Source organism: Dreissena polymorpha, chromosome 4, assembly GCF_020536995.1.
Source record: "Dreissena polymorpha isolate Duluth1 chromosome 4, UMN_Dpol_1.0, whole genome shotgun sequence".
Lineage (NCBI taxonomy): Eukaryota > Metazoa > Mollusca > Bivalvia > Myida > Dreissenidae > Dreissena > Dreissena polymorpha.
In genome coordinates this window covers 56,734,808-56,761,649 of record NC_068358.1, presented here as the reverse complement: position 1 = coordinate 56,761,649, position 26,842 = coordinate 56,734,808, and the positions used below count along the sequence as shown (strand labels likewise).

Genomic DNA, 26,842 nt, shown 5'->3' with positions numbered 1-26,842 from the left:
CACAGATTAACTTCAGCAACCTTAGAATTATTTGCTGCTTACACTATATGCAAGATATGAATTGGTATGCGCCAGCGAGCCCTTGTCCCCTAAAATTTGATCTGGACGCAAAGGTTTCAAAGATAATTCCTATGTATTCTATGCATCAATAACGTAGAGCATGTGGCTTGTCAGGATGAAAGGTAAGCATACATGAATATACAGACATTTCATTAGAATGCTTTATGGAATATTGTTGTTTTATTATTTTTTACTATATTTGTAGTACATTTAATATGTAATTCATAATTTGCATCCTTGAATTAATTTAATATACATATATATGTAAATGTGCTGCTGTTTTTTCATAATTTGATAAATTAAGTGTCTTCTTGTTTGTTTGCAGAATGTGTGCTGCACGTTCATTTACTCAATACAATTAATATTAATGAATTGCTACTTTGAGTAGACTGTTTATGTAACACACAAAGATCGATCAATGTTTAATAATATATAGATCTCATCAATAAGTATATATATATATATATATATAAGTAAAAAGATTCAATAAGTTGGGCTTCAATGGTATTGGTTCTTCACACAAACAAGTTGAACACATGTTTTACTCACTATCACATTATTACAATTTCAATTTTGCAATCATGAAGCCATGGCCAAAGATTGCATATTCATAATATTATCATTTATAAATAGACCTTGAGCTTTCAACTCGGGAGACAAGTTGTGCATGCAAAAAGTCTTCTGAACACGATGAGAACGGAGGCAAATTTTCTGAAATTTTCTAAATAATACAACAATCTGCACATGCGTCCAATTGGTCGCTGTTTAATCATCTAATGTCTTCGCAAATGCTTGTATAAAGACTTAGTATACATGTTACAAAAGAATGCACAACTAGTACAGGCATTTTTTGGTTGGGGTTGATATTTTTCAAGGATGTTTTCTTGCAACATCAAGCAATTTAAGATAATCTCAAGTGTGGATGACTTAGAGCCACCATTACATGATGATTAAAATACACAAGCACAAACTGTAACAAAGTTGTTAAAGAATTTTGACCCGTAGTAAAAGAGGCACCTCTTGTCAAATATTGCCAGATTGTGTCCATTTTACATCAAATTTGGTTCAAATTTTCCAGACTGGTACAGAGGTCTCAAGACTGGTCCATGTTTTCTATGCCGGCCGACTGGTTTCTTCTTTTGTGCTCATTAATACTTGACTGTAAATGCAAGTAGAACACTTTGTTAAATCAAGCAGCAATAAATGAATCCTATTTGCATGACTATCAATATACATTAAAATTTTGCCTTCTTAATGTTTTTAATAATTCTTATATAATAGATATAATGTAGTTCACAAACTGTTTACTGAGCAGCATTACATAAAACTGTAAACCACCAATCCAACACTTTTATAAACTGTTATACTATATGAGTAAATAATCATTATTAATAAATAAAAACAAGAGTGCCAAACTGTCACAAGATACGCCCGTTTGAAGGTTTGGGACAACTTGATAACTTTACCATGACCCATATTTGAACTTGACCTACATATCATCTAGACACAACTTTTGACCAAATTTGGTGAATATCAGATGAAAACTACTTCAATTAGAGAGCGGACTCCATGCTAAATGCTTGAAATGCACTAGATATTTCTAGACACAAATTCTGACCAAATTTGATGAAGATCGGATGAAATCTACTTCAATTAGAGAGCGGACACCATGCTAAATGCTTGAAATGGTTTAAGTGACCCTGTGACCTAGTTTTTGACCCGGCATGACCCATATTCGAACTTGACCTAAATATTGTCTAGATACAACTTCTGACTCAGTTTGGCGATTATCGGATGAAAACTACTTCTATTAAAGAGCGGACACCATGCTTAATGCTTGAAATACACTAAATGACTCCATGACCTAGCTTTTGACCCGGCATGACCCATATTCGAACTTGACCTAGATATTGTCTAGATACAACTTCTGACCAAGTTTGGTGAAGATCGGATGAAAACTATTTGAATTAGAGAGCGGAAACCATGCTAAATGCTTGAAATGCACTCAGTGACCCTGTGACTTAGTTTTGGACCCAGCATGACCCATATTCGAACTTGACCTAGATATTGTCTAGATACAACTTCTTACCAAGTTTGGTGAAGATCAGATGAAAACTATTTGAATAAGAGAGCGGAAACTGCTATGGACGCCGCCAGCCCACCCGCCCGCCGCCAAGGTGAAACTATAATACGTACCGTTTTTTTTAAACGGTCGTATTAAAATAATAAAGAGTAAACAACTCCACCCCCCCCAACAGCCTTTATCATATACATATAACTTATATCAATACAAATTTTACTTTCAATTTACCTCAAAAGTGCGAAGGACATGTTCACACACAGCATTTAAATCTTTTAGACCTTTCTTAAATATGTCTTTTGCTGGTTTTCCTGAAATCAATTGAATCCTTTATTTTACTTTTAATGTGAATAACATGTATAAACATCAACATTGTATAAATTGTTTAAACATCAAATGTTATAAATTCATTTAAATGCTAAGGCCAATGCTCTATTGTGATTTTTTTTTCATTATTTGTTTAACAACTTTTTTATAAATTAATTGCAATTTTCATCAATGTAATGACATGTCAGCAGTCTCAAAATGTATTTATATTTCATTTTTAACAAGATGCTTATATTATTCAAAAGTTTCAGAAGACAGCACTTACCTTCAGTTTGTATCCGAAAGTTAATCTTTTCTTCGGAAGGATGTGGAATACTGTAACCGCAAAACTGTGTGTCTGGGCTGAAAAACACAACAACACACCTCAACCAGATGGCATGCAGATATGTAATTAAAACTGCACTAAAGAGCCATCAACAAATGCTCCATAAATTGATTGATATGTGAGTTATTGGCAACACTTTTTGAAGCCTTCATGGAGTAAAGTGAAACATCATCATGTATAATATTTCATTTGCACCACACTTCAGTAGTGTTCATTCCACTGAGCCAGGCATTTTTTATCATAAAATTTATTGAATGCCCATCTTATACACACATAGTTTGTAAGTATTCTAAGGATTGACTGGCCATAAAGTTCATTAGAAGTAATTTATTTTAAAATGCATTAAAATTTGCATGGACTGGAGCTTTAAAACTTGTCAAACAGAATATATAATTCTATCCAATCAGATTGTTTTCAATCTACTCAATGTTTAGAGGGGAACCATCTCATCAAGCCTGGTTGTATTGCATATATATGAATTGCATGATAATTTCTCTGTTTACATTGAGTAGATAAAAGTAAAGAAAACAGTATTTATGTTTAAATATAAAAAATACATTTGTGTAACAAGTTTTAAAGCTTAAATAGCACATACATGTAACATCACATTTAGATTAAGATACTAACAGCTATGGAACGTAAAGAAACAAAACAATTATATCATATTAAGTGTTTATTATTTAAAAAATCTCTATGCAGTTTTTTTAAATTTCAGTCATTAGATGTCAAATATGTATATTTTTGGACAGTTCCTTTTTTATATCTATAAACTGGGTCTTTACTAACAAGTCATAGTAATTCATGTTTGGGAAAAATTTAGTTACCCTGACTAAATCTGGTTTACAACATTATTTTTTATTGAAAAAAAAGGTAGATAGATTACATACAAGAACTGTCTTAACAAATGGCTTATATGTCTCTAAGTTAAAAGCTATGTTTGTATTTTTCATTATTATTAACAGCACTTTAATCCTATCAGGACAGTTAATAAGCCGATTCACACTTTTCCTGGAAATATTAGCTGCTGTAAGCAGTTTACAAGTAGGAACTGCACACACCAATAATTGACAATGGTCACATTTAAATTTGAGTTGGTGAGGGGATGGTCGAAGAATTTAAGTTATTTGGCTGAAGTGGGACTTGAACTCACATGGACAGCCCTATGCTTTACCGTCTAAGCTTACCACTACATATCACTAGTCCAATGAAGTTCTCAAAAATATTTTTTTTATGTTGTTCAGTTAATATAGAACTAAAAAAATCATACAAACTTTTTCATGATCATGTATCTCAGTGAATTTCCAAGTGTGTGGTCTTCTTTGTTGATTACGAATGTGACTGCTGTCTCATCCTCTTGTATACCCAATGTAGGCATCTGCAAAAAAGGGAAGTTTATCAATATATTTCAAGATAATGATTTTTATTTTCCCTTCTTCCAAAAGTGATGTAAATTCATTTGATTAAAACAAATATTTTTCTTTAGAATTGCAAGATAACATGTTATATTGTAATGCATTAAAAAATCTTAAATAAGTTTTGATATTCTATAAATAAGTAGGCTGGAAAATATCATGTGTGTCAGCTTATATTTGTTTTAATTTCATTTGCAAAAAACAAACGCAACAGACTATGTACGCAGATATACAGTACAAACTAAGAAAAAACAATTGTAAAGTGGTAACAAGGCTGGCAGAAATAATCAAAATATTTTTATATTATATCATTTTTTCAACAGTAAAACTAGTCAAAACACATTTTAATTATAAATTTGTTTGATCTATTTTATTAGATTAAAGAATATGCCCACCGATAGCTGCGTTTTACTTTACACCAAGACATAATTTTTGGTGTCCACAGGACTCCAGTGGTTGATAATTTGGTGTTCTTGACATATAGTTGGAGGTCCATTTAATTATTTTGGTCTTCATTTGTATGAACTTGACAAAATGAAGTCATTTTTTAATTATGTTGACAATTTTGTATATTAATTACATAAATTACATTATTTATACATGCCAGACGCTCCTATCTCGGCAGGACATTGACGCTTTTGGGGTGTTTTCCCAGTTTCAAGTTCCTGATATTAGACAATTTGTCCCGATATAAGTAAAATATGGCGTAACTTCTATAAGTTCACAATTAAGTTTGCTATTCAAGCTCTCTCAAGCCAAAACTTACCACCGCTTATCCCTTAATTCCCCCCTATTATAAACCCACTTCTACTAAATAACTAATCCATTGCACCAGTGTTATTTTTGACACCTTTTCAGTGCTTTATTGTCGCTCGATTGGTCATTGTCGGCTCGGGTTCTACTTAAATGTACTCCGGTACTCTTAAGTATACTTAAATACCTCCGGAAATTTGAACATTTGTATTCATGAAATTCTTAAACATATTTATCGTTGATATTGGCCAGAAATATGAATTTTTGTAAGTAATTTAATATAATGCTAAAGTTAAGGTTGAATGATTATTTTAGGTGTCCTGGCAGGACATTCCCGCTTTTTTGTCAATGTCCCCACAATTTTTATAGAAAGTCAGAATTTGGACCTGAACAATTCTGGCATGTATGCATAATTCATTTTATACTTAAAAGTATCAATGTTGCAGGAAATTCACACATACCTTGGGCACAGGTGGTTAGCGTGTGACTATGATATTTATAAGTGAAAACATTTTGAATGATAAATAATCATATTATAACGAAAAATTAACTTTTCTGAAAAAAAAATTTCACTATCAAATATATATATAACAAGGTATGCAACTCAAAATCACCCCAAAACGGGGTGCATCGCTTTGAACAGCCATATCTTCATCAACTGTGCAGCGATTTTCACGATCTCGGTCTTATTCAATGCAGAAATGAATTGCCTTTCTGGAAATGTATATGTCTTGCAATATCTTTACAAATGCTGGGTCAACTTTTAAGAAATAACACGATACACAACTCGCATGACCCATAATATCATAGCCACACGCTAACCACCTGTGACCTTGGGATGCATAATTACATTTTTAAGGGGTTCTTACTCGCAAATAAGGGGTATTTGAAGCAAAAAAGTCCAGTAAGGAAAGTCCATTCAATCATGAATGACTGAGATATACAATCTTAAATACACAACAATATTAAGGCTACAATAAAAAGAAGGGACACAATTGTCACAAAACCAGGTTTTCTATTTGAAAAAAAGTCTAATAAAGGGAGACAACTCAAACTGAACGGATTGTTTATAATTAACCCCCTTTGTTTCAAAATAAATCTATTTTTAGTTGTGGCGACCTTGATCTTGGAGATATTGATGTAATTCTTTCACGCAACACACCATCCAATGATGATGAACAAATGTGCCAAATGAATTTAAATCTCACAATGAATGACATAGTTGTGGCCCGGACAAGCTCATTAATGGCCATTTTTGACCTTTGAACTCAAAGTGTGACCTTGACCATGGAGATATCATCGCAATTCTTTCGTGCGACACACCGTCTAATGATGGTGAACAAATAAGCCAAATGATTTTAAAATCTCACAATGAACGACAAAGTTATGGCCCGGACAAGCTTGTTCCGCCCGTCCATCCGCCGACATTCGCCAATCTAATAACAAGTTTCTTCCTTCGGAAAATCTGGTTCAAAAAAGTCTTTATTCTTGTCAGACATAACATCAGAATTTTAATTACAATTTACTGGAGTTTGTTTAACAAAGCCATTATAGTTAAATGTAACCTATACAAAAAACACCATGAGCGTTTTGTGATACTGATGAAAAACCCAATGCTTTTTCTATACACTTGAAACAATATATTGTAGTAAAAACATCGATATCAGGAAAATATTTTATACAATAGCAATTTTTCTGTTTTCATTGTCCAAATTCTGTCCATTATTGCTGCCAGTCGCGTTTACAGATACACCAGTCATGTTGTTCCACTAAATAAGAAAGCATCGAGGTCGGAAAAAGCTTTGGTAAATAGACTGGTTTCTATTTGTGTTGTTTTATTGCTTAAATAATTTGCATTTGATCAATAAAGAAGAACCCTCCAGATCATGTGGGTTTGACAATATTTCTATGTAAACATCAGAAAAATAGTTGTTTTGACATCTCATATCTGATTAACTTAACGAAATAAGGTAAGACAATTACACTGTGCGTGAGTAACATGCTAAACCGTCGATCAGTATCAACGCCTGCATGATGAATTTGTAAAATTGATTTTGAGAGTTAAGTTTCTATTTAGCAATGATTCACTTTAGACTTTACTTTGACAAAAGGATATTAATACTTAGTAAGATGAAGGATATGGACAATTCAATAATCTTTACAAAATATGACATATATTTTCTTGTATTAATGTATGTCTCTATATATGAGCTCAGCAAACATCTCATATTGGAAAGAGCTAGTTTTATATAGCAACTTCGCAACACAGGCAGCAGTATCATAAATTTACCCCGCTCCCCGGACCCTACCCCCCCTCCCCCCCCGACTTTCGACTTTCTCGCTATATGTCTGTGTTTTAATGCCATATTTTGTCGATCGAATGCTCGGTTCTAAAACGCCATATCATTGGCCAACCAGTTGACGCGTTATAAAATTAAAATGGTGTACATGTGTAGATGAAACATCGATAGACATATAGTGAGAAAGTCGAATTTAATTGAATATTAAAGTTATTAGCCAAACAGTATATCGGTTAGTTGTGTAATCACGATGCTTTTACTGTCTTTTAACGAATCCAGTTGCATTTTGTCGGCAACTGAATGGGAACATGTGTGTTCTCGATGAAAACGGTCAGTCGTCCCGTATTCCACAATCTTTCAGCAATAGGCATATAGTGCGTTTCATACCATCTGTATATATAATACATATACTAGGGTTAATTTTTCAAACTGTGTATTTTTGTCAATATTTGTTGTTGAAAAGTCAAAGTATACACCATAGGTGTACATTTAACAATCTGGAATCCCTGGGGTAAGCTCAGGGGGGGGGGGGGGCGATCTATCGGCAAATTGATTTTATCGGGCATTCACACCATGGTGTTTTTATGATAGGGCTCGCTTATTGCTAGCAATAGATGCATCGTAGTGAATTAAAAGCAGACTGCTTTTGTATTTTATGGTCCAAATTAAATCCAAAGATACTAGTACGCGTTATTCTTTATATTATACATCCTGAGGCTAAAACCCCCGCTAAAACACATTTTTTTATATAAAACGAATTCCGTGCTGACAGATACACATTGATGTTTCACATAAATTTACTTTCCTTTTGTCTGATTTCAGAAAAAAGTTTGTACATATTGAATCAATCTTAATTTAGACTTATTTGATGATTGGTTGAATAAAAACAGTGCTTGATGCGCGCACATCGCGTTACAGGATTTGAACATGCCTCTGTCCCAAGTGGATGTTAACTAGAGGCATGCCCAATACTTCACGTTATGGAGACATCCTCATAGTGCACATAATTATGTGTTTCTGGAAAACGGAGAACATCAGTGTTCATGAAATTCGTAGAAACATTTCTTGTCAATATTGGCCAGACATTCTGAGGCTTTGGAAGAAATATACTGATTACTGACTACAGTAAAGGTGGCATGATTGATCGTTTTAGGTGTCCCGCTTTTTCGTCAAATGTCCCGACATTTTTTATGAAATGTTCCGATTTGGACCTGAAAAATTCTGGCATATATGTTTTAACTTGATGAAGTATTAACATTGAATAACGAAATGCTGGCCAGATATAAACAGTTAACTTTCAGCATTCTTAGACAGCAAATATGTGTGCTACAAAGGAAACAAATATTGTCTTTATAAGCCTAAAGCTTATAATGCAATCAAATTAAAATAAATTGGTTTGAACAAAGTAATCATGTGGGAAGAGAATCATATTGCTCTCCATAAACAAGTGAGTATTACAGAACACAATGATGCAACGAATCGAATAATAATGCATACAAAATGAGTACACTTTGAAAAACGTTACCAATGACATGCAAAGAGTATGCTTCATTACATAACATCTCATTATCTACCTCTATGTCCATGTTTAAGGATGCCGATTTTGTTCAGCACTGTGGCGAGAGGCACTACAGTTCTTGCCAAGTATGCCAGTTGTGCTGGAAACTTCACAGAGGTCACAGAACAGATCCTTGCAAAAATTCCTCCAGACAACTCCAAGCTGACCTATTCACATGGCAGGTAAAATACATAAAACAACACACACAAAATATCAGGGGTAAAAATTTGCACAAGTCGGCAAGCTCTTAGCTACACTGGTAAATTTTGACATTGACTTTCCAAGATTTTGTGTACATTCATTATTTTTAGTAAGATTTTGTGGTCTGCATTAATTGTTAAGAATTCAGGTATGCTTGGTCAAACTGGTCATTTAATTGAGCGCAAAACTGTTAGTTTACGAACATAATGCAAACGTAAACTGGCACTGAAAAATAAGAAATGAACCTTCAAAGTAAATCAAACAATAAAATTCAATATGGAATCAAGCAAACATGTGCAATGTAATGTTGCCAATCTTGTTGATTTTCATGGCGTCATGGGGCATGTTATGTTTTTATGCCCCCACTGATGTTACTCTGATCAAGTTTTAACAAATGAATCGCCTTAATGTGTAGATGATGTTAAAGAAAAGAATTAGGCTGTTTTAAGTTTTTGCATACCAATGAACCTTTGTCTTGTTTTTCCTTTATAGAATATATAATTTCTAAATTTAGTGTTTTAAACTCATTTAAAACAACAGGATTAATCTCTCTCAAACTTTTAACTCAAACTATAACAGCTGAATCACCTTAAAGGGACCTTTTCACAGATTTTGGCATGTTTTAATGTTTGTCATTAAATGCTTTATATTGATAAATGTTAACATTGGATATAAAAAGCTCCAGTAAAAAATCAAGAATAAAATTTAAAAAAGAAAAAAATAGGTAACCCTCAGCAGGGCTCGAACCACTGACCCCTGGACCTAGGAGTAAAAAGTCTCCCACTTAGACCATTCGGCCATCCTTCCGAATACATTTATTGGTGTATTTTATTCCTTATATAACCAATCCTTGTAGTTTCACACAATATAACGGCAATAAACGAAATCTCCAAATAATTATTTTGTTTCGTATTGCAACGCTTTATAATTTTAGGGTTTTTACATCATCAAAAGATGCATATAATGGCTATTTTAAACGTGGTAAATGTTCAGTATTACTGTTTCGTCACAAATATAATAACTAAAACGAAAATTTGCGAATCTGAAACAACTTTTTTTAATTTTGTTAATTTACCCGAACGTGAAAAGGCCCCTTTAATGTGTATACATGTATTATTGTATGGAAAGGCATCAATTTTGTTGATACTTTATTAGTGTATTTAATTTTTTGTGAGGTTTCATATTGATTAAAAAAAAACGGAAACTAATTAAAAGAATAATATGAAAATATTGAAGATATATTTTGTTTATTTGTTTGGCACAAAAATGAAAACCACTGAGCAACACTTTAATTTGTTTTTAAGTAGGGCTCGCTAAAAATACTTATGTTTATTAAATACTATAACATAGCATTAAATCATTTCTGTTGCGTATGTTAAAAAAAGTGACACTAGAATCTTGCTTTAAATTTGTTTATCATTTACCCATTTTATTATATTTATAAAAATGTAATTTTAAATAACAAACTGAGGGACATCATTTGTCTTATTTTCGTATCAATTTGTGCAATGACACCAATTACCTAAACAACAATAGTTGAACAGATTTTTTAAACCTGAATGTTTGTAACACTCTTGAAAAATCAACATTATTAATATTAATGCTGTTTTCTTAAATAATATCTTTATTATTTTCCTTTGCAGTTACCTGTTCCACTACATCTGTGAAGACCGAATCATATATTTGTGCATCACTGACGATGTAAGCCAGAGACTTGTTTCATATACATTTAAGAACATAATTTTTTATTGATTTTTATTGGATTAGACACACTCTTTGTGTTTGCTAAGTCATATATAGTATTTTAGTTATATCTAGGCATTCAATTTACCAGCTCACATTTTCTTGGGTAAGCTGGTTCACCAGTACTAAGTGCACATATTTACGCAAGTTAATCAAATAATGCAACAAAAACTAATTACAACTAAAAACATAAATGAAATTCATGGTTTATAAAGCATACATGATATTTTTTTTCGTTTGTAGACTTTTAAAATACTTTTTTTAACTTGTGTTATGCCATATTACTTTCCCCCGTCATAACCAGGGGAATATGGTTTTGGTGTTGTCCCCAAACCTCAGTCTATCAGTCCGTCCACAGGTCCTTCCGTATGTAAAACCATTCAACATTCACAAACTTTTCAGGTCTTTTTCGCAGAAACTATATAAGATTTCAACATGAAACTTCATGGTTGTTAAAATATCAATAAGGAGAAGTTCCATACACTTTAAAAAAAAAAGCGTTATTGGTCTTTGTTTTTTATGTATGATGTATCTTTTCAGCGCTATTTCTCAGATATTTTACAAGATTTCAGTATGAAACTTGATTGCATATGGGGCAAGGTGGGTTAATGTCAATGTTAAAACAGGAAAATTTGCAAACAAGTGGTATCTGAGGACAACATCTTTGTACACATTTAAGATACAATACATTTTTGGAAGATAAATAATTGCTAAAGTCCATATTGTATGATTATAAATTTTCAGTACTTAATTAATTACATCGGCATCTCAAGCGCCGTATATATTTGACGAGGATGGCGAGCTAGTTCGTCTACTTATTAAGATTACACAATTTTCTCATAAGTAAAAATTGTTGTAGGATCTTTATGAAACGGCTCCCTCGTCAATAACTTTAGTTTGCATTTACCATTCTTGATAAGACTTGGAATGCAGCAAGCTTGCATGGTTATCTAGTTTGAGTTTGTACTTGTGCCAAGATCAAGGTCACTGTTACTTAAAATAGTAAAAATTGCAAGTTAATTACATGCAGACTTTGCTTGAGATTTTATTTGTCACCAGTCAGGTCAAGGTCACTGTAAAAAAAAAAAAAAAATGCTTTACAGGAAATAACTTGAGTATTGATGGAGGTATTGCACACAAACAATTGTTTTCGGTTGCTTATATGCAGACTTAGCACGAGAGTTTATTTTGGATCATTCAGCTTAAGTCAAATTTCATTAAAAAGTGAAAAAAAGGTTTTGCTCAATATCTCGGGGAAGAGAGTGGGCTGACATTTCCCCTGTAGGTAGAGAACCTAGCGTGGGAATTGAATTGTGGCCAGTTGGGTCAGATAATGATCACTGTTTATGAAAAAAAAGACGAAAAACTATGTCCTCTCAATAGCTTTGTTATTTTAGGGTGTTTCTAAAATTGTGAATGTTGGTAGCTTACATGCGGACCTATCTTTGGTTTGCATTTGGGACAAGTTGGATCAATTTCCATGTCACGGTTACTTAAAAGGGCCTTTTCACAGATTTTGGCATGTTTTTAAGTTTGTAACTAAATGCTTTCTATTGATAAATGTAAACATTTGCTCTTAAAAACTCCAGTAAAAAATCAAGAATAAAATTAAAAAAATAAAGTAACCCTCAACAGGGATAGAACTACTGACCCCTGGAGTAAAAAGTCTACCAATTAGACATCTCGACCATCCTTCCGCATACAATAAAAGATGTATTTTATACTATATATAAGCAATCCTCGTAATTTAACAAAATATTACGACAACAACAGAACTCTCCAAATTATTCAATCACTTCGCGTTGCAACACTTTATAATTTTCAGGAGTTTAAATCGTCAAAAGATGAATATAACGGCTAAATTAGAGCATGGTAAATGTTCAGTATCACTGTTTCCTCACAAATATAATAACTAAATTGAAAATTTGCGAATCTGAAACAACTTTTTTTTATATTTTGTAAATTTACCAAAACATGAAAAGGCCCCTTTAGCATAGAAATATTGTTTTTGCTCAATGACTTTATTTTTAGCTCGGCGTTTTCGGAGAAAACCTGAGGTATTGTCATAGCCAGCTCGTCGTCTGCCATCCCCCATCCGCGTCGTGCTAAAACCTTAACATTGGCTCTTAAATCAAAGTGCTTCCACGTACAACTTTGAAACTTCATATGAAGATGCACATTGATGAGTTCTACACGCCACACCCATTTTGGGGTCACTTGGTCAAAGGTCAAGGTCACTGAATAAAAAATAAAAAATTCTTACAAGCTTTCATGTATTCAAAACTGCAACCGTAGCCGAGCGTGGCACCCGTTATGTGATGCTTTTGTTTATGGAAGTGTTGCACTGTTATTCTGTGTGTAGGTGCCTTACATGCAAAATTAATGTTTGATTGCAATTTTTTATTAACTAAATAAATGGGTTTTAACTTTGAAAACCTTCTTTTTATGTTGGGAATGTTTATTGTTAACATTTGTATTTTAAGAATATTTATGTTATTGTTAATTCACTTTCTTTCAGGATTTTGAGAGGGCCAAAGCCTTTGCATTTCTTTCAGAAGTTAAAAGAAAGTAAGTTAAAGAGACAGTTTAATGTGATCTTTATATACGATTTTCATAATTCTATTACTACGTTGGGAGGTAATTGGAGAAATAAATTCCTATTAATCATTTACTATCAGCCTAAAAACACAATGCTTTGTCATTCTGGTAAATGGCTAATATACCTGTAATTCCTACATAAGCCATGAAAATAAACAAAATAAATTAAAATAATAAATAAGGATTGTGATCTATACACACATTTATAATTATGAAAGAGTCTGATATTAGAATATTGAATATTAATCAGTATACAAAACAAAATAAATTAAAACTTCAGTCTATCTGCATTATTTATAAGTGTGATGGAAATATGTTTAGTCAAAATATTCGAAAAAAATGTATATGTTAACAAATTTAATTTTTGTTCATTTTCTGGATACTTCAAAACAGAAGAATTACACATATTTATTACCAGCTGTTTACAGATTTCAGATGCAATATGGTGTTCGAGCACAGACAGCGTTGCCCTATGCCATGAATTCAGAATTCAGTCGGACAATTGCTTCACAAATAGTAAGGAGTAACACATGTTATCTAAAACATGGAATAATCTCATTAAATGTAGCCCAATGATGGTTGGTATTATTTGGATCAGATTTGATCTGAACATTTAGTTCGGCCAATGGAATTCAAAGTTTGAAAGTAAGGAACTTTAGGCCTTTTTTATTGGTTAGTTTGATAAATAAAACATGTCTTCCACTAAGCTATTTATATGTTAAATCATTTGTAAAATATAATAAATTATTTGGGGCAAAAATATATACAATTTACTGAAAATGACAGATATTTTTTCGCGGAAACAGCATTAAAAGTAGAAACAAAACTTCATTGAATATAACCATGAGCACCAGCTCTTGGCAGTGCACATTCCTTTGGTCACTCAGAGTCATTTGCCGATATGGATTGCGCTTTCAGAGGGCCATGACCTCCGATGCCGCAGGCGCAGCCAAAGACAAGGTGGAGCAAGTTCAAGGTCAGGTCGATGAGCTGAAGGGGATCATGGTGCGAAATATAGGTAACCAAATAAAGAGCAGTTGATGCCTTATTATTATTTTTTTGAAAAAACAGGCTTAAATACACATGCAGTCAGGAATTACACTTTCCTCTTTTGCGGAGTTTTTCTGTTAAAGGATATCTTTTTTTAGAGAAAAATCAAGTTTAGATGAAAAGTGTCATCACTAATAAGCCTATGGGTACTGCACAGTCTAATCTAGGACGACACTTAACACACATGCACTATGATCAATTTTAAAAAAATGTCGCTCATTTGAATATGACCTCTTATGTCTACTCTGATTGCAAATGTATTCTGGAGAGGAGAAATCCAGACTTTGGAGGATCTCTTTAGCCCCTCCTATCAGCCTTAACCAAATACCACTCCAACAAATAAATTTGGATGCACACATGCAGAATGTGACGTGTTTTAGTTTTGTTTTGTTAAGGCATTATTTGATGTTAAAGAATTCTTTTAGCCAATATCATTTGTTGATGAAAAGAAATAAAAACGATGAGATAAATAGAACATCAGGTCAGTGTAAAAAACAGGTAAGTGTATTTAGCTTGGCTTAAAAACCTGAACCTAATGTAAACTTATCTTTATTCAACACACACATAGACTTCTCTCTACATCTCAAATGTAAACTTATCTTTACTCAAAACACACCTAGACTTCTCTCTACATCTCGAATGTAAACTTATCTTTACTCAACACACACATAGACTTCTCTCTACATCTCAAATGTAAACTTATCTTTACTCAACACACACCTAGACTTCTCTCTACATCTCAAATGTAAACTTATCTTTACTCAACACACACCTAGACTTCTCTCTACATCTCAAATGTAAACTTATCTTTATTCAACACACACCTAGACTTCTCTCTACATCTCAAATGTAAACTTATCTTTATTCAACACACACCTGTACATCTCATGCTTATTGCTCGTTTTACAGATCAGATAGCTGACAGAGGTGAAAGACTGGAGCTGCTCGTGGATAAAACTGAAGACCTCAGCATGAATGTGAGTTCCAAAATATAATAGCCATAGGATACCAGTGTATCAAAATGAGAAATTAATATTAAAATCAAACAAAAAATGAGAGTGAACAATATAGGGATAATACACGTTTTCGAGGGCATGATCACCTGCGGGCGCTCGAAAAATCCGTTCCTGCCCGAGTGCGCACATGTCAGAGAAAATGTGTATTTTCGCTATTATTGCATAAACAAGTTACACATACCAAAATAAATTAAAATATCATTGAAAACAATGTGTCTTGTTCATTCGACATCAACAAAATAATTAGATTATTTCATATGCTGTCATACAGTTCAAGGTTGTGTTTTACATATGCCTCACTCGGTCGTCATCAGAAATGAAGAGGAGAAATGGATATGCAGTTCTTTATTAGCTCGGCTGTTTTCGGAGAAAACCCGAGGTATTGTCATAGACAGCTCGTTGTCCGCCGTCAGCAGTCCGCCGTCAGTCGTCCATCGTAGGCGTCGTGCTAAAACCATAACATTGGCTCTAAAATCAAAGTGCTTTCACCTACAACTTTGAAACTTCATAAGTGGATGCACCTTGATGAGTTCTACACGCCACACCCAATTTTGGGTCACTAGGTCAAAGGTCAAGGTCACCATGACCTCTAAAAAAAATCAAAAAAAATCTGACAAGCTTTCGCAGCAGAGCGTTGGCACCGGTTATGCAGTGCTCTTGTTTAAAATGTGTTCAAACAGTGGATTAATACATAGTTGAAATGCTGCCGCGCAAATTAAGAAATTAGAAATTACTTTGGAATTTACTGGTTGTGACGGATAAATATATCGTCAGAAAAAGTCATTGTTTTTATAGATGTTTCTTTCATACAGGTCTTTCTTATTTCGTTCCAACTAAATTTTATAAAAATTAATACTGCCAACATATTGTCACTGAAGTATTTCAAGCATACAGCAGGACTGTTGATGGTACATAAACACTTACATTTACAGCATAGTCTTTTGGAAGTGTTGAGTACATAACCTTAACTTCATTGACGTTGCCAATGGCTATATAAGGCTATAGTAAAATCTTGTTAACACACTAGAGGCCACATTTATAGTCCGATCTACATGAAACTCGGTCAGAAGATTCATTCCAATAATATCTTGGACAAGTTAAAAATGATGTCGGTTGGTTGAAAAACATGGCCACCACGGGACAGGGCTATTTTCCTTATATGGCTTTAGTAAAACCTTGTTAACACTCTAGAGGTCACATTTATTTTCCGATCATCATGAAACTTGGTAAGAAGATTTGTCCCAATGATATCTTGGATGAGTTCGAAAATGGTTTTGGTTGCTTTAAAAACATGGCCACCAGGGGCGGGGCAGTTTTCCTTATATGGCTATATATGGCTATAGTAAAACTTGTTAACACTCTAGAGGCCACATTTATTGTCCAATCTTCATGAAATTTGGTCAGAAGATTTGTCTCAATGATATCTTAGATGAGTTCGAAAATAATTATGTTTGCTTGAAAAAAAAAGGCTTCCAAGGTGCGGGGCATTTTCCTTAAATGGCTATAGTAAAATCTTGTTGGTCAGAAGATTCATCCGATAATATCTTGGACGAGTTCAAAAATGATGCCGGTTGGTTGAAAAACATGGCTGCCAGAGGGCAGGGCATTTTTCCTTATATGGCTATAGTAAAACCTTGTTAACACTCTAGAGGCCTCATTTATTTTCCGATCTTCATGAAACTTGGTCAGAAGATTTGTCCCATTAATATCTTGTTATCTCATGTGAGCGACTTTGGGCCTTATAGGCCCTCTTGTTATCTTATTGGAGGGGCTTGTCAAAAGATGCCAAAAAGTGCGTGCTAAGGTTTATCTAAAAGCATCACACTGTTTCTGAGAGATACCAGTATATATGTGTAAGGCATGTTGTGATAAAATTGGCTTTCATGCAATTGCATGGTTGTTAGTGATAACCTAGATCAGATTGAGCAAAGTGCGTAGATTAGCCTTTGCAGCCTGCATAGGATAATCCAAGAGAGCACTATCTTCCTACTGTAAATTTACTGTTAGAAGGCACTTCCTTCAAAGGTGTGATAATCCAAGAGAGCACTATCTTCCTACTGTAAATTTACTGTTAGAAGGATAATCCAAGAGAGCACTATCTTCCTACTGGAAATTTACTGTTAGAAGGCACTTCCTTCAAAGGTGTGATAATCCAAGAGAGCACTATCTTCCTACTGTAAATTTACTGTTAGAAGGATAATCCAAGAGAGCACTATCTTCCTACTGGAAATTTACTGTTAGAAGGCACTTCCTTCAAAGGTGTGATAATCCAAGAGAGCACTATCTTCCTACTGTAAATTTACTGTTAGAAGGATAATCCAAGAGAGCACTATCTTCCTACTGGAAATTTACTGTTAGAAGGCACTTCATAGGATAATCCAAGAGAGCACTATCTTCCTACTGGAAATTTACTGTTAGAAGGCACTTCATAGGATAATCCAAGAGAGCACTATATTCCTACTGGAAATTTACTGTTAGAAGGCACTTCATAGGATAATCCAAGAGAGCACTATATTCCTACTGGAAATTTACTGTTAGAAGGCACTTTATAGGATAATCCAAGAGAGCACTATCTTCCTACTGGAAATTTACTGTTAGAAGGCACTTCATAGGCTAATCCAAGAGAGCTCTATCTTCCTACTGGAAATTTACTGTTAGAAGGCACTTTATAGGATAATCCAAGAGAGCACTATCTTCCTACTGGAAATTTACTGTTAGAAGGCACTTCATAGGCTAATCCAAGAGAGCACTATCTTCCTACTGGAAATTTACTGTTAGAAGGCACTTCATAGGATAATCCAAGAGAGCACTATCTTCCTACTGGAAATTTACTGTTAGAAGGCACTTCATAGGATAATCCAAGAGAGCACTATCTTCCTACTGGAAATTTACTGTTAGAAGGCACTTCATAGGATAATCCAAGAGAGCACTATCTTCCTACTGGAAATTTACTGTTAGAAGGCACTTCATAGGCTAATCCAAGAGAGCACTATCTTCCTACTGGAAATTTACTGTTAGAAGGCACTTCATTGGCTAATCCAAGAGAGCACTATCTTCCTACTGGAAATTTACTGTTAGAAAGCACTTCCTTCAAGGGTGTGATTCCTCCACCTGTCCTCTGATTTATGTACCGATAGTTTAAACTTGACTTGATATTATTTTAAGTGTTTTGGTGAATTCTGCAAGAGAGGTAGAGTTTTGTACTTCCCTTTGATTAGGAAATCACACACTAGTTCCTTGAAACAGAAAATATATGTTAAATAGTGCACTAAGACTCAGCAAATTTTAAGTTCTAAGCAAAAATTTATTTATCCTTACAGGCAGTTACGTTCAAGAAGACCAGTCGGAATCTGGCACGGTCCATGTGGTGGAAAAACGTCAAGCTGACCATTATCATCGTTGTTGTTGTTATTGTAAGTGAAACTGACCATAATCATCGTTTTGTTGTTATTGTAAGTGAAGGTGACGATTATCATTGTTGTTGTTGTTGTTATTGTAAGTGAAGCTGGCCATAATCATTGTTGTTGTTGTTAGTGAAGCAGACCATTATCATCGTTGTTAGCTCGACTATTATATATGAAATATATATAGTGGAGTTATCCTACTCACCCCGGCGTCGGCGTTAGCGTTAGCGTGCAAATGTTAAAATTTTCGCACTAACCCAATTATTTTCATTGTCCCTTGACATATTGCTTTCATATTTGACATATTTGTTTACCAACATGACCCCAACCTATAAACAAGAGCAGACAACTCTATCAAGCATTTTGTCATAATTATGGCCCCTTTTCCACTTAGAATATGCAGCAAATGTTAAACTTTTCGTACTACCCCATTTATTTTCATTGTCCCTTGAAATATTGCTTTCATATTTTGCATACTTGTTAACCAACATCACCCCAACCTATTAACAAGAGCAGACAACTCTATCAAGCATTTTGTCATAATTATTGCCCCTTTTATGCTTAGAATATGCATATTATTGATAAATCTATGTTAAAGTTTGCATACTACCCCAAATATTTCCTATATCCTTTTACATATTGCTTTTATATGTTGCATACTTGTTTACCAACATGACCCCAACCCGATAAACAAGAGCAGACCACTGTATCAAGCATTTTGACATAATTATGGCACCTTGTACACTTAGATAATTGAACATTTTGATTAAATTGCCATAACTTCTTTATTTATGATCACATTTTATTATTACTTTGACAAAACAACTCTTACCTGAATACCACAATGGATTCCACCCAAACAATACCCCACGCCCCTACCCAGAATCCCTTCCCCCCCCCCCCCCAACTTCCCCCCAATTTTTTTTTTAACATCATCTAATAAATTACCCCACCCCACATTATACCCCTCTACTCCCCCCTACCCCTCCCCCCCCAACAATTTTTTTTGTTCCTATTTTTATTTTTGAAAGATCGTCTAATAAATGACCACACCCCACATTATACCCCCTCTCAACCCCCCCCCCCCAATTATTTTTTTTAAACACCCCCCTCTCACCCCTCTCACTATAGTGAAGCTGACCATTGTAGTTGTTGTTGTAAGTGGATGTTGTGGTTCCACATCATCTTGTGTTGAGATGAAGGAATTTGTACATTAATGTAAAGAAGCATGCTATAAGTGTGTTTACTCATTACTTTATATTTTATCCTTTCTCTTTTTAGAACATTGCATGTGATAGTTATTTTATACCAAATGAAAAAGACCTTTGATGTTTTATTTTGCTTTTTTAGTTGTTTAGATCACCTGAGCACAAAGTTCTTAAGTTATTACTTAAGGTGAACTATTATGATCAGTCTATGTCCAAAGTCTTTGTCTTGTATCTTGCTTTGTTTTTCATGCAGGCTTTATTTGTTACCTTCTTTCCACTCTAAAGGCCATTTTTTTTGGCTCAATCTAAGTAAAACTTGTGCAGAATGATTAATCTGACAATATTTAGGTAGAGTTTGTATCTGAATCACAAGCGTCCAAAAAATGTCTGTTTGTAAAATCTTAGAAAATCATTATTACCAGTTCAAGGGGTCACTTTTATTTCTCAATCCTGCTGAAACTTAGGCAGAAAGTCTATCTTGACAATATCTATGCAGATTAGGATACTGGGTCACAATGCAATTGAATGCTAGGTCAGCAAGTCAAATCTTACAAAAAAACTTTTTTCCACTGAAAAGGGTGGCACATAAATGACTCAATATTGATGAAACTACACATAGGTCAAAATGTTTATCTTGACAGGCTATAGGCCAAATTTGAATCTGGTTTTCATGCTTGGTCAACAACTCCAACTTGGTACCAGTCTAGAAGCCAGATTTATGGCGCAATCCATATGACACTTAGTCAAAAAGTATGTCATGACAATATCTGGGTTAAGTTTAAATCTGGTATGGATACAAAACTAGGTCATCTGGTCTAATTTTAGATAATCCTTATTACCACTCCAGAGGCCATTTATTTATTACTCGATCTAAATGAGTCTAAGTCAGAATGTTTATCTTGACAATATAAATGCTTTAGGGACAAAACATTGGAACAAATGGTCAAGTCTTTACCATTGGTGTAACTTAAACTAAGGTAAATGCTCACAAGGTGAGCTTTTCTTGTCTTACGCCAAATGTCGTTATCAGTGTCTGTCATTCTCAAACATCTACTTCAAAATCTTCTTCAAATCTAGAATATCTTGAAAACGCTGGATTCCATGGAAGCCAAAACAAGTTTAAAAAATAATAAGTCTTGTCAAAAACAACTGTATTGATTTCAAAACTTTCACTTAATTAACAAAATTTTTGACATGTATGAAAAACAACCATTTTTACATTTCAGGTAATTTTATACTTCATTGTAACCGCTGCCTGTGGAGGCTTCAAGTGGCAGAATTGTATCAAGAAATGAGATAGCGTGATGAATACACAAACATGCTCACCAACATCACAATTGTTACATGTGCCGTTGATGTTGGTGTCTTCAACAGGCTGCCAATGCTTGTACGTGGAATAGAATTAACATAAGGTACTGATTACAATGTGTTTCCTTGGACAATTACTAATTTTACTGAGTTAAAGCACACATTTTATGGTGCATATAAAATGTTTCAATATATGTATGCTTTTTTAATCATATTTTTATTGAATACAAAAAGTCTTTTTTTTTTTTTCTTTATGCGTTAATAATCTTGTATTTTGAGAACAGGAATTGAAAAAAAGATGATTTGATGAAAGTAATTTGGAAATGATATATATAAAAATACTTGTCTGAATGTGCTTTAGTGTTTTTTGCAAAGATGTCTTTCACTGTTCAAAATAATTTGTGTATTTTTACTAGAAGTCATGTCCACAAATCAACATGTTGTAAATATTCCTATATTTGTCAGATAACAATGATACATATTAAAATATAATGAATTGTCATTAAGACTTTGGACAGTATAATTATCAATGCTTAATTGTTTGTTTTATAAATGACTAGTTTATAACATTTTACACACTGTTAACGTTGTTTTCACACGTAAAAAATATATTTCTATTAAATATATAGAAAAACTATTTCTATTAAATATATAAAAATATACATTTATTTATATTTAATAGAAATAGATTTCGTAAGTGTGAAAAATACGTTAACAGTGTGTAAAATGTTATATATCATATATATGTCATAAATAAGTGTTCTTTGAAGTACTGAACATGTAATCATATATGTTCTTGTTCTTATAGACAGGAGAGCATAATAATTTTGCTTTGAAAGACACGGTCTGTATTCACCAATCCATTCTTAGACTTAAGAATAAAGAATAGACTTAGAACAAAAAAAAGTACATCCAGTGTTTGAAATATACATGATACCACTGGTGATGATGTCATTTACCAAATGTAGAAAGATGTAGATAGAGTTGGTTAATACCAAGTTAGACTCAAAAGTGAAGCAATTCTTGAATAATCCAATTAAAAAGATACATGTATTCTTTATTCTAAGAGTTAAGTGTAAAAATTGTTTGGTGAATACGGGCCCATATTTCTTTTTATCACATGTGAAATAATGTGATCTTATAGTGTATAATTATATTAATTGTCTATTAAAGGATTTATTTGAAATTTGTCTGATTTGCCTTTGTATATAACTGACATTGTATGAGAAAATTTAGAAACCCAAGAAATGAAGTCTGTTGACAACCTTTCAATGGAGTCCAGTTGTAAAAAACAATCCTAGCCATCTGACAAGTCTGCCAAATTGTACATTTAAGTTACTGCTTGTTTTGTATCTCATGTTTATGCCCCCGGATCGAATGATCAGTGGTATATTGTTTTTGGCCTGTCTGTCTGTCATTGTGTGTCTGTCTGTCTGTCACAAAACTTTAACCTTGCAGGTTAAAGTTTTGCAATAACTTTTGCAATATTGAAGATAGCAACTTGATATTTGGCATGCATGTGTATCTCATGGAGCTGCACATTTTGAGTGGTGAAAGGTCAAGGTCATCCTTCAAGGTCAAATGTCAAAAAAACAAATCCAAGGGAAGTAATAAGCTTTAAAGGGAGATAATTATCTGTACCTGCCAAATGATAAAAAACAAAAAATAAATCAAAGCGACGCAGTAGAGGGCATTTTGTTTCTGACAAACACATCTCTTGTTTATATCTCTCTCTGCTGCCAATATTGTCGTAAAATAAAAAACATTGAATTTGTATGTTGCCATGAGCAAACATGCCTAATATCATTGAAACATGATTATTATTGTCTTGTCATTGATTAATGAAAGCAAAGTTAATCAAAACCTGCAAAATGATTTACGTAAATGAATGCTAATTCAAATGTGAGAGGTTTTAGACCTTAATATATTATAATAATTAGATATATTATATATATATAATACCCAGTAGATTAATCACCTTTTGCTTAAGTCTTTTGTATTTTTATTAGTTATTTTGTGTGTGCATTTTAAAAGCTTCAGCATGTGTGCATATTTAAGAATAAATGATTGTTTACTGCAGTATGTACTTGGACGTCATGGTGGTCTTGCTTGTCATAGAAACATCTTGAACTATTAAAGTTTAAACTATTTCTCTTAAATTCAAATTTTTGCAACTTGAATGGGGATGCCCATTTGCAAAATGTTTATAACATATGCATGCTACAGTAAATATTAAAACTTATCGTGTCAAGATGAACAAACAAAGACCATGTGTATGACAATACTGTTAAAGAAAATGATGATTTTGAAGACAAGGAAAATTTTACTAGCACTTGTACTAAAGATGTTATGGTGTTTAAGGACTCGTGTTTTTTTACATGAAGACAATCAATAGGAATGGTGTAGGCATTAATGTATTGTTTGACTGTTAATGTAAAAAACAGCAAAATGTGAATATAGCAAAAAGTGGACATTTTGTTTGAAAATCTGACCACTTGAAAGTGCCAACCTTACTCAAATGGACTTTAATGGGTAAGCAGAAATGGTATACTTAGTGCATGCTGAATATTTAACATAGTTTTGCAGTCAGACTTTGACATCAAATTATTTATAAAAAAAGATCCATATGGTTAAATTGCTTTGTGATGAATGTTTTATAGTTTGTATTCTTATTTGATCTAGTAATAAGGATGTTTATGACATGTCTACAGTTAACTGTTAGAGAATACTTAAACTTAGATCTTTAGTTCACATTTATATCTGTTATAGAAAACTTACTTCAGCTCTAGTTTAAATTATCTTTTATTATTGGAAACTTTAACTTCGATCATTAGTTGAAGTCAATATCAGTCCGAAGAGAACATGATACAACTGTTATAAGAGAACATGATACAACTGTTATAAGAGAACATGATACGACTGTTTTAAGAGAACATGATACGACTGTTATAAACACTCAAAAGTATTGTTAAGAAGTGGTTTGTATACAGATAATCATGTTTGTCTTTAAGTATCTACTAAGCTGATTAAAGTTAAGTGTAGCGGTAATGATCATTGAATATATGATAACATAAAAATCTAAAAACAATAGACCTATATGTAAAAGTAACTGTAGTCAATGGAATATGTTGTAATGTGTATTGTAAAGTATTTTTCTTCCATTTTATGTGTGCATGTAAATGTTTGCCATACATGTAATGTATATGCTTTATTGCTTATGCCAATTTCTTATGTATAAAATGTTGATGTTCTTTGTTACAGAAAAATAATTTTTTGGTAAAAATGATTAACACAATAAAATTAAGAAATATTATAGAGTTGATTTCCTATATTTGACCTTTTACTTGAAATATGACCAGACCACTCAAGTCATGCAATACATGTCACTTCTGGCTTGTAATTTGATGATTTAATAATGCAGGATGAAGTTAAGTTTTATTTTGTTACTTTGACCTTGAAATGTGACCTTTTTCCTTCCTTGCTCCTCACTTGGACCAACGTTTGTAAAAAACGTCTATGCTTAAAGGGGCCTTTTCACAGATTTTGGCATTTTTTAACTTATTCATTAAATGCTTTATATTGATAAATGTAAACATTGGATCGTAAAAGCTCCAGTAAAAAATCAAGAATAAAATTAAAAAAAGGAAAAGAACATTGCCCGGAGCAGGTTTCGAACCAGAAACCCCTGGAGTCCTGCCAGAGTCCTGAAGTAAAAACGCTTTAGCCTACCGAGCTATTCCGCCGAGTACACATATTTCTCGTATTTTATACCATATATAAGCAATCTTCGTAGTTATACAAAATTTAACGACAAAAACAGAACTCTCCAAATTATTCAATCGTTTCGCGTTGCAACGCTTTATAATTTTTAGGTTTTATAATCGTCAAAAGATGCATATAATGGCTATATTAAAGCATGGTAAATGTTCAGTATTACTGTTTCCTCACAAATATCATAACTAACACGAAAATTTGCGAATCTGAAACAACTTTTTTCAATTTTGTCAATTTACCAAAGCGTGAAAAGATCCCTTTAACACATTTATTCTCTTGACAACCTTGATATAAATAATTATCTCTAAATAAACATTTATTAAATTAAAATATTCCTTGACACATAATATCTTGATATAAAAGCCCTAAATAAAGCAGCCATTTTCATAAAGATAAAAGGTTGTCCACTGACACTTTGCAGGTGAGAGAAAATCTATTGAAGGAGCGAAATTGTTCTTTATTAAAATTATTAAAGGGGCCTTTTCACAGATTTTGGCATTTTTTTAACTTATTCATTAAATGCTTTATATTGATAAATGTAAACATTGGATCATAAAAGCTCCAGTAAAAAATCAAGAAAAAAATTAAAAAAAGGAAAAGAACATTGCCCGGAGCAGGTTTCGAACCAGTGACCCCTGGAGTCCTGCCAGAGTCCTGAAGTAAAAACGCTTTAGCCTACTGAGCTATTCCGCCGAGTACACATTCATGACGTATTTTATACCTTATATAAGCAATCTTCGTAGTTTCACAAAATTTAACGACAAAAACAGAACTCTCCAAATTATTCAATCGTTTCGCGTTGCAACGCTTTATAATTTTTAGGTTTTAAAATCGTCAAAAGATGCACAAAATGGCTATATTAGAGCATGGTTAATGTTCAGTATTACTGTTTCCTCACAAATATCATAACTAAAACAAAAACTTACGAATCTGAAACAACTTTTTTCAATTTTGTCAATTTACCAAAGCGTGAAAAGATCCCTGTAAGGTTATGAGTTACCACATTACACACTCTTGGTAGGGGTATCAATGGAGTGTTTTTAATGCTCTTTAAAGAGTGTGATAGCTGTAGACTTAGTTTGATTTTTGAATTGTATAACAAAAGCTACTTTCTTTGGCATTTGTTGCATTTTGTCTTATATATCCCATCAATGTTATAATTACTTCTACTAGATTATAATATATGCAAGGAGAGTGGCAATATGCACAGATTTGCTATATGGCTATACCTAAAGGAAATACAATGAATATTTCCCTTTAAGTGGGTGGGTAAAGACTGGCCTATGTATAACAAGAAATATCTGTAAAAATAAATTCACTGTTAATTGCACATTTTATAATAACATGTAGGGTAATTAGAAACTTAATAATGCTAAAAAAACATCACTTGTTTACTTTCTATCTGTCATAAATCAATTCATTACTTAACATAACAAGAGCTGTCTCCATAGTATGACATATGCCCCCGATAAACGCTTTGATAGAAATTATGAGCATTTTTCGAAAACTAAACGCATTTTTTGAAACCTAAACGCAGACCCTAAGTTCAAAGTCAAGGTTAAAGGGGTCTTAATTTGTGTGTGTATTGAAAGGCCTTGTCAATATACACATGCATACCAAATATGAATGTTACATCTGAAGCAACATAGGAGTTATGAGCATTTATCAGCATAAAAAGTTTATTTGCATACATTGTTGATAAAGTTTATACAATTCATTATGGTA

The 26,842-nt window shown here is 33.1% G+C and overlaps 2 protein-coding genes across 2 annotated transcripts; one reads left to right on the top strand and one right to left on the bottom strand.

Moving 5' to 3' along the window:
* Positions 1 to 585: 585 nt before the first annotated feature.
* Positions 586 to 6,796, bottom strand: LOC127878933 (DNA-directed RNA polymerases I and III subunit RPAC2-like). The gene is made up of 5 exons (XM_052425501.1): positions 6,640 to 6,796; positions 4,064 to 4,167; positions 2,733 to 2,809; positions 2,372 to 2,451; positions 586 to 1,219 (listed from the first exon to the last, which is right to left on the bottom strand). The coding sequence occupies exons 1-5, from the start codon at positions 6,715 to 6,717 to the stop codon at positions 1,154 to 1,156; spliced, it is 405 nt and encodes a 134-aa protein (XP_052281461.1). The 5' UTR covers positions 6,718 to 6,796; the 3' UTR covers positions 586 to 1,153.
* LOC127878931 (vesicle-associated membrane protein 7-like) lies at positions 6,778 to 24,653 on the top strand. The gene is made up of 9 exons (XM_052425498.1): positions 6,778 to 6,927; positions 8,851 to 8,997; positions 10,660 to 10,717; positions 13,278 to 13,327; positions 13,786 to 13,873; positions 14,276 to 14,375; positions 15,317 to 15,384; positions 18,744 to 18,836; positions 21,262 to 24,653. The coding sequence occupies exons 2-9, from the start codon at positions 8,852 to 8,854 to the stop codon at positions 21,328 to 21,330; spliced, it is 672 nt and encodes a 223-aa protein (XP_052281458.1). The 5' UTR covers positions 6,778 to 6,927; position 8,851; the 3' UTR covers positions 21,331 to 24,653.
* Positions 24,654 to 26,842: the final 2,189 nt, after the last annotated feature.